At 51.3% G+C, this 12,991-nt stretch overlaps 4 protein-coding genes across 4 annotated transcripts; 2 read left to right on the top strand and 2 right to left on the bottom strand.

Annotated features, from left to right (window-relative positions):
- Window positions 1-171: 171 nt before the first annotated feature.
- ASPBRDRAFT_128187 (uncharacterized protein) lies at window positions 172-1,205 on the top strand (the record flags this gene model as incomplete). Its single annotated transcript, XM_067618037.1, has 2 exons — window positions 172-247; window positions 307-1,205. 2 exons carry the CDS (start codon window positions 172-174, stop codon window positions 1,203-1,205), a joined length of 975 nt encoding a protein of 324 aa, XP_067477532.1.
- Window positions 1,206-2,611: 1,406 nt separating this feature from the next.
- ASPBRDRAFT_56101 (polysaccharide lyase family 1 protein) lies at window positions 2,612-3,981 on the bottom strand (the record flags this gene model as incomplete). Its single annotated transcript, XM_067627492.1, has 5 exons — window positions 2,612-3,166; window positions 3,222-3,318; window positions 3,382-3,507; window positions 3,570-3,713; window positions 3,782-3,981. 5 exons carry the CDS (start codon window positions 3,979-3,981, stop codon window positions 2,612-2,614), a joined length of 1,122 nt encoding a protein of 373 aa, XP_067477531.1.
- A 5,648-nt stretch (window positions 3,982-9,629) lies between these two features.
- On the bottom strand, window positions 9,630-10,597 carry ASPBRDRAFT_616465 (uncharacterized protein). Its single transcript, XM_067628326.1, has 2 exons — window positions 9,823-10,597; window positions 9,630-9,763 (listed from the first exon to the last, which is right to left on the bottom strand). Exon 1 carries the CDS (start codon window positions 10,353-10,355, stop codon window positions 9,843-9,845), a length of 513 nt encoding a protein of 170 aa, XP_067477530.1. The 5' UTR covers window positions 10,356-10,597; the 3' UTR covers window positions 9,630-9,763; window positions 9,823-9,842.
- A 22-nt stretch (window positions 10,598-10,619) lies between these two features.
- Window positions 10,620-12,855, top strand: ASPBRDRAFT_56100 (uncharacterized protein; the record flags this gene model as incomplete). Its single annotated transcript, XM_067627491.1, has 5 exons — window positions 10,620-10,636; window positions 10,994-11,057; window positions 11,130-11,752; window positions 11,820-12,103; window positions 12,158-12,855. The coding sequence occupies 5 exons, from the start codon at window positions 10,620-10,622 to the stop codon at window positions 12,853-12,855; spliced, it is 1,686 nt and encodes a 561-aa protein (XP_067477529.1).
- Window positions 12,856-12,991: the final 136 nt, after the last annotated feature.

Raw genomic sequence — 12,991 nt, 5'->3', positions numbered from 1 at the left:
TGCTCGTTCCCCGCACGCTGGCCAGTTCGTCTCGCATCAAGCCCGGAACACCCTCCCCGCGCCCATCGTCACGCAGGAAATGGCAGCTATTTAGACCCCAGCTTCCACCATGCAGAGTGGTAGGTTTAGCAGAACGGTTGATTTTGCGCTGTTACAGCTGTGAACACAACAATGGCGGCCTCCACGGGAGATATTGCGCCCTTTTCAGTAGAAGGAAAGACGGCGATTGTTACGGGAGCTGGCTCGGGTTAGTCTCCCCTCCTTCTGTCCACTTGCTTTCACTTGACAGTGCGCTGATCGTGATAGGAATCAATTTGTCATTCGCATCTCTTTTGCTATCCCGGAAGTGTAATGTTGTGGTGGCCGATCTCGCCCTGCGACCGGAAGCTGAGCAACTCATTGCCAAGTATGAGGCCGCCGATTCCTCCCCGCGAGCAGTCTTCATTCGCACCGACGTCACCTCGTGGGCAGACTTGAACCGCATGTTCGACTTGACCTTGTCCTTGTTCGAAGAATTCCACATACTCTGTCCCGGTGCCGGGGTCTACGAGCCCCCCTGGTCGAATTTCTGGCAACCACCCGGTTCCGCGGTCAGCAAAGACAAAGATGACGGCGACCGGTACGCTTTACTGGATATCAACGTCACACACCCGATCCGGACTACCCAGCTGGCCTTGTCGCACTGGTTGCATCCCACGACCCCTAATGTAGCTCCTGTCTCTCCGCAGAATCCCCGACGCGTTATTCACATCTCCTCCGTGGCGGCTCAGCTGCCGAATGTTGTATGCCCCATGTATGGCGCTTCAAAGGCTGCTATTACTGGCTTTGTGCGATGTTTGGCCCCCCTCGAGCGGGCAATCGGCGTCCGCGTCAATGCAGTGGCCCCGGGTCTCATACGTACCCCATTGTGGGTCGAGAATCAGGAAAAGCTGATGCTTGTCGACCAGGAAAAGGACGGATGGGCAACGCCTGAGGAGGTCGCATCGGCCATGCTGAGATGCATGGAAGATCAGGATCTTGAGGGAGGAACCATTTTGGAGATTGTTCGGAATTCAACCCGACGCGTCGAGACGCTCAATGACCCAGGTCCCGCCCGGGAGGCTGGGGATGCCTCCATTGCCAGCAAGAATCAGCAGGGGGTGGACCAACTCCTCGGATACTTGCAGCAGAAGGATATATGGGGCCCGCAGCAGCGGTCGACGTAGCGCGCTGCTAGTATCCTTCATCAAATCTGTGCATGGAAACACGGGTTCTGGAACCCTGTGTCAAGTCACGCCGCAGTAGACAAGCCTGTGAACTACTACCACGATTGGGAGATTGACAAGTCGGTTAAATCCATCCGCTATTTTTTTTTTTTGCCGTCCATGCAGAACCTACCTAGCATATTATCCGACAGTCTTTCAATCCATTGATATTTTCATTATCTATGGCGCCACTGTCCAGTACACTTTCCAATGTTATGATTATTATCGAGTATAAAGGCGCGGGGCCTGCTACGGAGTAGATGTCTGAACTTTCAATATCACGACGCTGTGTCAGTGGACTTTCCACAATGCGGTTGGGCGGTACGTAGGTAAGTAGTTAGGGGTATTGCGCTGCCAATGATAACACACAAGATTCACCCACATGCAGTAGGATGGTTGATGACCTGGCAAAGGAATGAGGGATGTAACATGTGATTGATCAGATGTAATCTTTGCTGTCACACATTAAACTTGGTGCACCTGTTACTGAAATTCAGCTTACAATGTGATGTGTACACTGATGCATAGGCTGTCAAGTAAAATGATTTCAAAATACTCGTCTCTGTCTCGTATATTCTACAAACTCTCAACTCTGCATAGACTCCAAACAGGTACTCAACCAAATAGTTATCGTCTCCGCTCTTGTTTTAATCATGCCTGATATACTAGTTACTTACGAATATATCTCAAGCTTCCCAATAGCAAAAAGGATATATATTCACCTCCACAACTTGCCATCACGATATATTCCATCGCGTATGCGGCAGCCATAGGCGGTTAGGCCATGTTTACTGTGAATCTACATGGGCATTGATGCCACATATAACTAAATGGACAGAGGGATAGGGATCTCGTTCATCAAGTCGAGGCTGCTGCTTGCGTCTGGGTACACGTATGTCCTTATACCACTTTACAGGATATACAGGAATAGAGTTTCCCCTATTACATCTGATTTTTTTTCTACTAGCATACTAGTATAGGTCGTCCATGTTTCATGACTACTGTTGCCTTAGGCAGGGAATAATCTATGTCTCAGGCAATATTCTGGCCAGCGATGTGGAGTCCTAAGGCACAACAGATTTGTGGCCTTGGGCATCAATAACTGAAGGTAGCCATGATACTAAGCTAAAAGTGGGTCATTTGCATAAAAGTACTACTGATCATATTATGATGGGAAATACTATAGACTATTCCATCTCAGGATAATTATTGATTAGGCTAAGATAGAATCTAAGCTAACACACACACACATTTTCCGCTGTACAACAGCAGGAAGAAGCTGTCTTGTCTGAAGCATCAAACTAGACAACAACATCACCGAAGCCATCTGGGGTAGTAGTAAGAGGTCAACAACAGAGCGAGACCGCTTACAGGTTACCCTGACCAGCGCTGGAGGCGGGGCTGGTGCTGGCAGCATCAGCATCGGCGAGGGTGTCGCTGCTCATGTTGGAGAGGACAGTGGTGGAAGTGCCGGTGAGGTCACCACCGTTGACGTTGGCGACGCAGTCACGGCCGATGTAGGACGAGCAGGTGGAGGAGTCGCTGTCCGAGGAGAAGAGAGCACCCTCGAAGGAGTCGGACTCGAGGACGGTGTCGACGTTGGAGAAGTAGTTACCCTCAGCGAGGACGTAGCCACCGGAGCCGATCTCGAAAGCGTGACCCGAGTTGTTCTCCCAGTAGTTGTTGACGATGTGGAGGTAGGTGTTGTCCTGGACCTTGGGGGCACGGCCGGAGGTCTTGTACAGGTAGTTGCCCTTGAAGGTGACCTTGTCGCTGGAGCCGTCGAGGTACACGTTCCAGTAGTGGTGGCCGTCACAAGTAGCAGAGTAGTCAGATTCGCCGTTGATGTAGTTGTTGGTGATGGAGACACGGTTGTCGGCGTCGGTACCGAGGACGTAGTGCTGACGACCGATGCGGGCAGTCTGAAGCATTCGTTAGATTGGAAAAGGAAGGAAGTTCTGGATGGATGAGACATACGGTAACGTGGTCAATCCAGACCAAGTCCGCCTGGTCGAGGGTGATGGCGTCACCACCCCAGACGTACTTGGCGTTGATGTCGGTGACAGCGATGTTCCTGTAGGGATCCCGTGGTTAGTTTGCGATGGCATAATGGATTGTAGTCCTGAATAATACGTACTGGATGATGATGTTGGAGACACCGCTGACCATGCGGAGACCACGGCCCTTGATGACACCGCTGGTACCCTCACCAATCAGGGACTTGTTGGAGTTGACGGTGATACCGAGTTCACCAGCATTGTAGCTGTATCCCTATCAGCATCTTGCTCTCCGCCATGCTCGAGCACACCGCAGAAGGCAACTTACTAGGTGACGGTGGTAGTGGGAGCATCGGGCTCGTAGTTGGTGCACCAGTCGTCCTTGTTGATAGCGACCTGGCAGCCAGAGGCAGTACCCCAGGGAGCGCAACCGGTGGTGGTGGTGGTGCCCTCGGTCTCAGTGAAGTCGAAACTAGCAAATTCAAGACACTGGTCAGCCGAGGATCGATTCGGTTTCTCCTTAGGAATTCGGAAACTCACGTCTTGGAGAGGACAATAACACGGGCCTCATCATCACCGAGGTAAGAGACCAGCTCATCGGTGGTGGTAGGGTAGACGGGGGTAGCATCACCACCACCAGTGGCGGAAGAGGCATAACCCTCGGGAGTGCCGGAGACACCGACAGCAGCGGCGCGGGCAGCGAGGGCGGCAATAGCCGTAAGAGCAGCAGCGTACTTCATCCTGGAAGTATTGGCAAGTTGGTTTTATGAAAGAGTGACAAAAGTGTACGATTAGAAACAAAAGAGAGAAACAAGAGAAAGAATGACAAAGCTGTGTGTGTTGAGCCAGAGAGGAAAGGATCTGAGACGGTCGGCGAGCTCGTCCCTTATATAGAGCGCTGGTGATCCTTTCGATGCCATGGCTGATGGAAGTTTGGAACACTTCTCCTGATGGAGGTCCACGGAGTCAGTGGGTATCTCTGCGACTCCAGCGCAATCTCGACCAATATCGGCGTTATGACGGTGGATGTGGTGTGGGCTCTTGGGTCGACAGGGAAGGAGAATAAACATCTGGGTCCCGACAAGAGGGTGTTGTGAGGCCACCGCCGATCACCTCATTGCAATGGTCTGCTTGAGAGAGCAGGTGGATGCTTTGGGAATGCGATCGTCAGCGTTGAGGGGATCCGGTGAAACGACTCCACTGGGAGCATCCAGTGAGCTGTCCGAGCGGCACGGAGGAAGCCCAGAGAAGAAGTGGAGCCGCGAGTGCTTAATTTGATATGGTTTCGAGTAGATGGCGGAGTGTCCATCAGTTTCACGCCCAGCTTAATGTGGAGACTTATTATGTTAGATTGCATCGAGCTTTGTTCCCATGGCTGGCTCCCCTGTTACACTTTGTAGCGATTAGACTACTAGTTCATCGTGGGGGAAGTGTGACAGGGGACGGGCCTCCTTGTTGAGACTTGACCGGGACAGCATGACGCGGCTCATCTAGCAGTCGACCGGTTAGCAGGTTGTCTCTTTCAGCCTCGTGTTGTTCCGTCGCGACTAGCTTTAACCTGATACGATATGGGCCCTGGTCTGAGAGTGAGAGACACATGAGGACCCGTTCATCTGGACGTTGCGGAAACGGTAGAAGGTTGAGAGGGTGTTCGATGTCCGAACCGGCTTGTGTGATGGTGCTATGCTCAGTGTAGCTATGTTCCGGATGATCGCGATGTTCGACGGTCCTCTCTTGTTGTTTACCACCTGGATTCTCCTCCACTGCTGGGACGGGCTCCTCCGGATAACCCTAAGCCCTTGCACTAACACGCGGCATTCAGGGCGGGTGGGATAGTGATTGGCCCGCTGAGGCGGGACTTGGTGGGCCAAGACTGCCAAGACGGCAGATAATTGCTTTTCCCGCATAACTTTCCCTTTTATCTTTTTTCCCCCAATCGGACGGTGGCTTTGCTCGGTTTGCCCGAGTATTCCACCGGGTCTTGTTCGACACACCCTGTTGATTCATGATTTAATTCATGCTTGATTAAGTGCAATTTGCGAGATTGATGTTGATATTGACCCGTCGCTGAGAAATCGCTGATGAAGAATCTCCTCTGCTGATCGGGCCGGGTTGCCAGCCAAACAAACATTAACAACAACCCCCGGCCTCTCGGCATGGCATGTCCACCTCGGGATTTCCTCTCTGACTGCAATCCCGGATCCGACGGCCACACCCGGGAATTGTACCTCTCCTTAATCTTTAATCTATGCTTATTGCTTGTTCAGTTTAACACCCCCCGCCAGCGTGGTTAATTAATGTCTCCCCCACTAACGACCTCCGCCTTCCAATGGTCGTGGACACTGTCTTGCGTGATTATCCCGAGACCGAATGAATCATGGTAAATGGCCTTCAAGGTAATATCTCTCTGCTCCATCTGATGGGTCATGATTCACCCCCAACGTTCTCTTATCTCCCTCTTTCTCTCCCTCAGGGGCTCATCAGGTCCTTCTGGAATTATTCAGCTGTCTTAGATTATTCTACGTCAGCAAGTTCATTCCCCCCTGGGGTCTTGCTGTTTTGAGACTGCTGTTGGGAATATGACATACGGCATGATACCGGTCCGCCAGATAGGCACCACTGTTGTTGAGTACTAGTCGGCCTTGAGCCGAACATTCTGCTGTTGTTGAGCTTACGAGTTATTCTGAAAGCCAGAACTTGCATCGAGCAAGACATACAAGTAACCTTGGGAGATGCTGATGGATGGTACTGATGTAGTATGTATGGCGTCAATAGTACCTGTAGTTGAAGGGAGTCGTTTTTAGGCCTAGCAAGTCGTAGCAGCTCATTATGAACAGGTTTACAGAACAGTTGCCTTTGATGTGGTCACACTCAACAGTCACCACAGCTTAAGGAGATATTCCTTATGCTACATTGTGCAAGTAAAGATCTTTATGTCATACCAATTTATTGGTCGCTTTTAAAAGTCTCAGGACCTCTTGACAATCCCCGGCAAGACGACTTGGTTTGCTGGATTATATTGCGCAATTCATGCTAGTTGGTTGATATTATCTGAATAGACGTCTATCGGGAAGTGCAGAAGTTAGAGAAGAGGCAGTTAGTAGCCTACGTGACGTGCCTTCCAAATCTGTTCTCATGTACGACTATGTAATAAGGATATCAATTTTTCTAGATGACTGGCCTTAGAAGAGGCATGTCCAAATCTTGATCAACGCAAGTATTGGATTGCTTCTAAATAAATATATCGTATTCAAGAAATGCTAAGTGTCCAATGATCGTTAACCTCATTACGAAAAATGATAGTTCGTTGGCATGAGCGTTGGTGGTAAATGAATGATAAGCTTTGTTGGAGCTGTGATAAAATATATATCGACGCGGACATAGTAATGATATGCATCAACTTCAACCAAAAACGACGTCGCACACCAAACCACAATGAGACAGCAGAATTATCTGGGGATTTGGCTTCTGAAAAGATCCGGAGAACAAAGTTCGCACTAGATGATACTACTGGAAGGTAGTTTCGCTTGGGAGAGGGACTCTAACTGTCCTCTATCAAATTATGGATTGTCTGATAACCTTCTACAACCGTTACCGAAGATCAGTCGGGACAACTGCAGATCGCGTCTCAGAGCGGGAGATCATCCCGTGTAAACAGACGATCATGCAATGTTCAAGTGTTCTTCCGTTCTTCTGAATCATGTTGTTTGAGATGTTGTTCCTTCCCAGCGCAAGCATGATCGATCACGTCCAGCGGACGAAGTCCTATGGTGCAGATCTCCTTGCCGATCCATGCCACTCAAGATCCCGTGCGGGCGGACACACTAAGCTGCACCGTTCTCAGGCGGAAAAGCTTTCATACAACTGTCACTTTCTCAATGCCGTTGAACTTCAATACAAACGTTGGCTCTGTTGAATATGTCGAATTATCTGTCGCAGACTATACTTCGACATGAAGGGAATATTGTTCCTACTAAGGGAGGTACGCGGAAAATCATTATCAATCCGAAGTCGATTTTAAAAATCCACTGACGGTTATCTACCCCGAAGGTTCGATACTGAAAGTCATTAAATCGTCGATACCGGAGTGAAGCCCCATTTCATCCTCACGGTTTGCCTCCTGATCTCATTCTCCCGAGACTGCGACACCAGCTGGTCGTTCGATATGATGAGAAGGTAGCGGCACCACACGGCCCCAGAAAGCCCGACCGTGCAGGACCTGAGAGATAATTCGTGATGGAGCGGTGGATATACATATGCACTGGAGTTGATGACCATCACAAGCCACTGCAGAGACAAACGAGAAAGGCTAGCCGGTCGGGCGGTTCTCTGGTGGTTGTGCACAAGGAGGGTTCTACCCAGAATACCCGATCCAGAATACCAGCTGCTACGTATTACGCAGTGGCTGGTATTGAACTCGCACATCTACCAGACAATAGACTCTACCGAACAGACCGGGTATGCCTTTCACCCACGATACCGCTAGAACGCGAAGCTACTTGCAGCGTGCTGGCAGCATGCCATGGTCTCCGTAGACACTGCATCTGATGAAGTGGATTTCCCATTTGTGTCTCGTGTCTCAAGGCGGAGCATCCAATGGTCACATTCGTGAAGTCGCTCTGAATCCCAATACTCGAGCTGTTGATGGTGCATACAATTCAAAGTCTCCCACAGACGCGTCTAAGAGCGAAAGCTCACACGACGAGACAAGCTAAACCGTATTGGGGATCAGCTCACGATGGGGGCACGTGCGGCTAACGGACACGGAATAAACATATATCCGGAGTGGATAGCCTCCTTCGCCTTGCTGCGTGTATGCTTATTGCTTCCATCGCACACTTAATCTCCCCCCGCATGAACGGCGGCGACGGTAGCCTGGCCACCCAATCTGGGATCCCGGTCCACAGGGCCTAGCCTCGACACGACTTTCCACTTCGCCAAGAGATCAGCCGTGTTGCGGTAGCATGTCACGATAGTTAAATGGACCACCTGCCCCCGTGGTAAAGCCACCACTGTTTCATCTCCTCTCTGCGACGACGTTGCTGTGGCTTGACCCGCAATACTGTTGTTTGGGAGCCCTGCAGGCGTCGTAAGCGGTCCGGATGCTATATGCCCGCTATGGCATGATGAGAGTACTCCAACGTAAGGTGACTGCGAGCCCATTGTCGGAGGGAGCCATTGTCCTTCTGGCGCCCCATACTGCACGGGATACCTATTGATGATGCCTAATGTGACCCCTGACCGACTTCGATGCGTTATAGCTGGCAGGCGTTGACTCGGTATCCGCGGGAAAATTTTCCATTAGTCATAACTTTCTGTGTTCCATCGCGTCCCAGACAGATTGTTAGATGGTGCCGCTGGACCGGTGGAAGGCTTTGAGAGTCCTACAGGACTGGCTGACCTTGATGCCTTACAGTAAGGGTGAGCTATGGTAGGCCGACCGATTTGCAATGGAACAATGAAACATACTGCGTTTGACCTGCCTCAAAATTGCGCCCGCACCTCTGAATATCCGGTATGGGCTGAATTCATGCGTCCGTCGGCCTAGCGACCACGCTGAGTAGTTACTTGGCGTTCCCCTTTGGCTACACGCCAGTCATCATCGACACCAAGTCTTATCACAGCGACAGCAACCTTGCGTTCAATGACCCGACCCAATGAGAAAGATTGGGAAACTAGGCCGCTACCATAATAAAAGCGACCCTTGTCACTGCTGCGGGAAGAGGAAGAGAATAAAATTTTCTATCTAGTCGATCGATTCACCGGACTTTTTGACTGTTCCGCTTTTCTCCGACAGCGTGAATCGTGGGGTTTCGAATTATGAAGGAAGTTTCGCATCTGTCAGATCTTTCAATCCTGTCAAATACATTGGAGACCATGCACAGTAGGAGCCTTGTGATAGGAACCAGTATCGTCGACGGATTTGTAGCTGTATGATAAGGTATGGCAACCATAGTGACTATCATGATTGGACAACTTGAAGGTCTCTCAAGTGTCTATCTACGATGTGATGACATGGACCGATGTAGGACGATTTCTGACAAAAGGACTGAAATATGGGTTTCTAATAACCCGGCCAGTCTGATGCACTGCACCGACATAAGTGTTTCAATGAGCGTAGCTGTGAAATCCGGACTGAAAGGCGATAAAACAAGCTCAAACAAAGCCAGGTCGGGCGTTGTTTGTGTATCTGCGGAATCAGGCTGGATAAGTTGTTTCCCCAGAGGATGGTGAGCACTTCTTTTGCGGGGTAAGAACCTTATCCCAACGGGCCATTCTGGGATCGTCCTTATGGAACCATGGATAGGAGTCTAAGGCCTGCAATCAAACGCGCGGATGGGTGGAACGACAACCCAAGTACAGCTATTGGGGTGGCCAGTTCAATTGCAGTCTTAACTCAATCTTTCGATGTTCCACGACGCACTTTGCGCGTAGAAGCCGACCGGGCACAGCAGCATCTAACACGACTCTTCAGCATCTGATTGTGGCACCAGCGAGTGCGCCATTTACGCGAAGCACTAGCTAGAGGGGGAGGTTTAGATCGCTGGTGTGATATGCAAATAGGATTGGAGCTACAGCACATCACCCGGACAATTGTCTATTATATCGAAGAGTGGAGCGTGACAGCGATCGGTGATCCACCAGTTCGTCTGGTTCTTCGGAGAACCAGACCCGAAAAGCCAATCGCTGGCTGCTCAGGTTCATTCGTCCAGTTCATGGAAACTAGGCAAATCGAGATTGATAAGTGAGTGAGCGAGAGAGGATGACGGGCATTGGTGTTATCCGGACGAGATGGACAGTTGTTAGTGCTCAATAGTCTGTGCGGCCAATTCCTGCTCCGACTCCGACTCGGTCGCACCGATGCCGCATCTCTAGGCGAAGTTCTAGTGCAGCCTCCCGCCTTGCGCAGCGTCTGGATTGGTGGCCATTGGCGGGACCCTGCAACACGAGAATGGACTAATGTTGTGGAATGAGCGGACAAGAAAGGATATCCAGAACAATGGCGACGGGAAAGAAGATGAGAACGAAAGGGTAGGAATGAGATCGTTGTTGATGAAGAGTATAGAGGATGGAAGGAAAGAAAAGAGGAAAGGGAGGCGCGGGCCCGTCTCATGTGACTCGGGAGAAATTGGTGACTTTCTTTGCCTAAGAAAGAATCCCGTCAGCACTAGTCAACAAGTTTGTGGCCTGTCACTCGACGCGAGAAAGTTAGACACAATTCCCCCCCTGCATCTTCCCACTTTCTGGCTTCCCCTTCCACCCACCCCTTCCTGCCACGTCCAACGCCCCCAACGTGCTTGCTTTGTCCCTTGGTTCTGACGGTGACGAATCCACATTGCTGCGGAGCAGATGAATCGCAAGCAGCCACCGCGACGCCATGCCTGCGTCCGATGTGTCCGATTGAAGGTCCGCTGCGTGCCCGTTCCCCACACGGGCACGTGCTCGCGCTGCACCCGGTTGGGCCAGCCATGCTCGTTGCCTGAGTCCCCCCATGTCAACCGTCCCAGGTAAGTAGTACTACATACTACTAGAACTAGTATCTAGTGTTATGTTTGGTGTGCTGTTCTTGTTGTTGTCCTGCATATCTGCCTGTCATCCTACAATTTTGCTTTTTCTACTGCTACCATCCCCGATTAGCTTGCATGCCGAAGTGATTAGTACTAGTATCACCTGCCACTATCAGTACTTACTACTCCTTACTGCATATATCCTCCGACCATTGGCTGATTGATCTCCCCTCCGCCACCACAGGAAGACCCGCATTGATGCCCTCCAGGAGCAGATTGATAACCTAGCAGCGCAACTAGGCCAAAAGGTATGCAATGCAATCCCCATCTTCCTCTCTTGCGGATGGGGTCTCAATAAGCCTTGCTCTAACCGTACCCAGCAAGGCGAATATTCCCATCACGGCAGTCTCTCCAGTGCAACCCCGTCTACGCACCCGCCAGACTCTCCGCGAATCTATCACCGCCGGGAAAGCTCCCGACCTAGCGATGAGGGATCGGGGGACCCCGTTCTAGGCGGGTTGGTCACCCTACGGGAGGCCGATGAGCTCATGGACAAGTTTCGTACCCAGAAAATGGCTCAATTCCCCTTCGTGATTGTGTCGGCCGACATGGAGATCGAGGTGCTCCGCCAGCGCTCGCCTTTTCTCCTGCTGTGCATCGTCACTGTATGTATGGAACACAAACCGCTCCTGCAACACAAACTGGAGGCTCTCGTCCGGGAGACGGCCGCCACTCGCTTAGTCGCCAAGAGCGAACGAAACCTCGATCTACTCTTAGGCCTCCTTGTTCATTGCGCATGGTTTCATTACCACTGGCGGACCCCGCATATCCACAAGTACATGCTACTCGAGATGGCCCACATGGTTGTCGTCGACCTGGGAATAGACAAGGACGAGAACATCCGGATGCAGCCTATCCCTCCAGATCCCGGGGACAACTACCGTCCTCAGTCAAACCCCACCGAGCAGAGGGCTCTGCTAGGTTGTTATCATCTTTTTTGCACGTGAGAACTGACACTCCTTTTCTTCAGCTCTTGGTATCTGGAGATGCGACTAACATTTACACCGCAGGTCGACATTATTCCGCCGACAGGTTGCGATGAGACACACCAGATGGATTGCGCAGTGTGTGGAGGACCTTGCTCGGAAGCCCGAATATCCCAGCGATGTCCTCCTGGGGGACTATATTCTCTCCAACAATTTCTTGCGACGTACCCAGTGCATCTTCGATGAAGATGTATGCCTCTGCTCCTACCACCCTCGGGATGCATCGTGGGAGCAGATTGTAGAATCCATCGAACGACAAGAGAGGCAGACTGACGACCAGCTATCACGCCTCGCCTCGTGTGACAATTGTGAGTTGCTGGCGACCCCCAACACGTGCATCCTTCGGAATTCTAACCATTCAGGGGCCCTTCGTCTTGAGCTCACTGCACTCACCACCTTAACCTTAGGCCAAGCAGTGTTGCGCCGCAAGGATATCGTTCGGCTCCGGGAGATCAATCGGTTGCAGTATCTCACCGCATCGGCTCACCGGGTTCTTGCCACGTATCTCCAAGTACCAGCAGACGTAGCTGTGCACCTGCCGGCTTCCTCCTATTATACGCTTTGGTATGTGATGCTGGTTCTCGCCAAGGTGAGCTTGCTATTTGGGAACTACAACCACCCGACTCCAGAGATAGACAGTCGGCGCGTCCATGAGGACGTCCTGGCCACCATGCGAAAGATTGCCGCTCTCTCTCTTGGTGACGATATCTGGTCGAACTGCCGTGTCATTAGCATGGTGGCATGGCTGGAGAAAAGCAAAAGCGAGGCGCAGCGTCAGTGCAGCATCAGTCATGTGGTGCAACATCCGACCGAGGCTTATGGTCCTCCCCGACCCCCTGTCTCATGGCAGGGCCCGCCCCCTGCGATAATCTTCGAGTCACAACCCCACTGGACACCAAGCCAATTACCCGTGCAGCCGGAACCGGCCGTCTACCTTGAAACTCTGATGCACAACGATTGGGATACGGGCATTTGGCGTCAGACCCTGGAAGCATTCACTATGTTCGGACCCCCCACTCCTCAGAGCCAGATGAGCTTACAATCACCCGTGGTTATGTGATGACATGCGATTGCAGTGGAATCGAACAATCAAAGTGGTTTGTAATCGGTTGTAGTCGGATGCATCATGATTACATAGACCGGTGAGCCCTCATTGCGCTAAGAACTCCTTGTACACCGGGCACAATTAGCGTGTG

This window comes from Aspergillus brasiliensis, assembly GCF_001889945.1.
Source record: "Aspergillus brasiliensis CBS 101740 unplaced genomic scaffold ASPBRscaffold_8, whole genome shotgun sequence".
NCBI classification, from domain to species: domain Eukaryota; kingdom Fungi; phylum Ascomycota; class Eurotiomycetes; order Eurotiales; family Aspergillaceae; genus Aspergillus; species Aspergillus brasiliensis.
The sequence above is the reverse complement of the archived record's forward strand: the minus strand, read 5'-3'. Positions and strand labels throughout refer to the sequence as shown.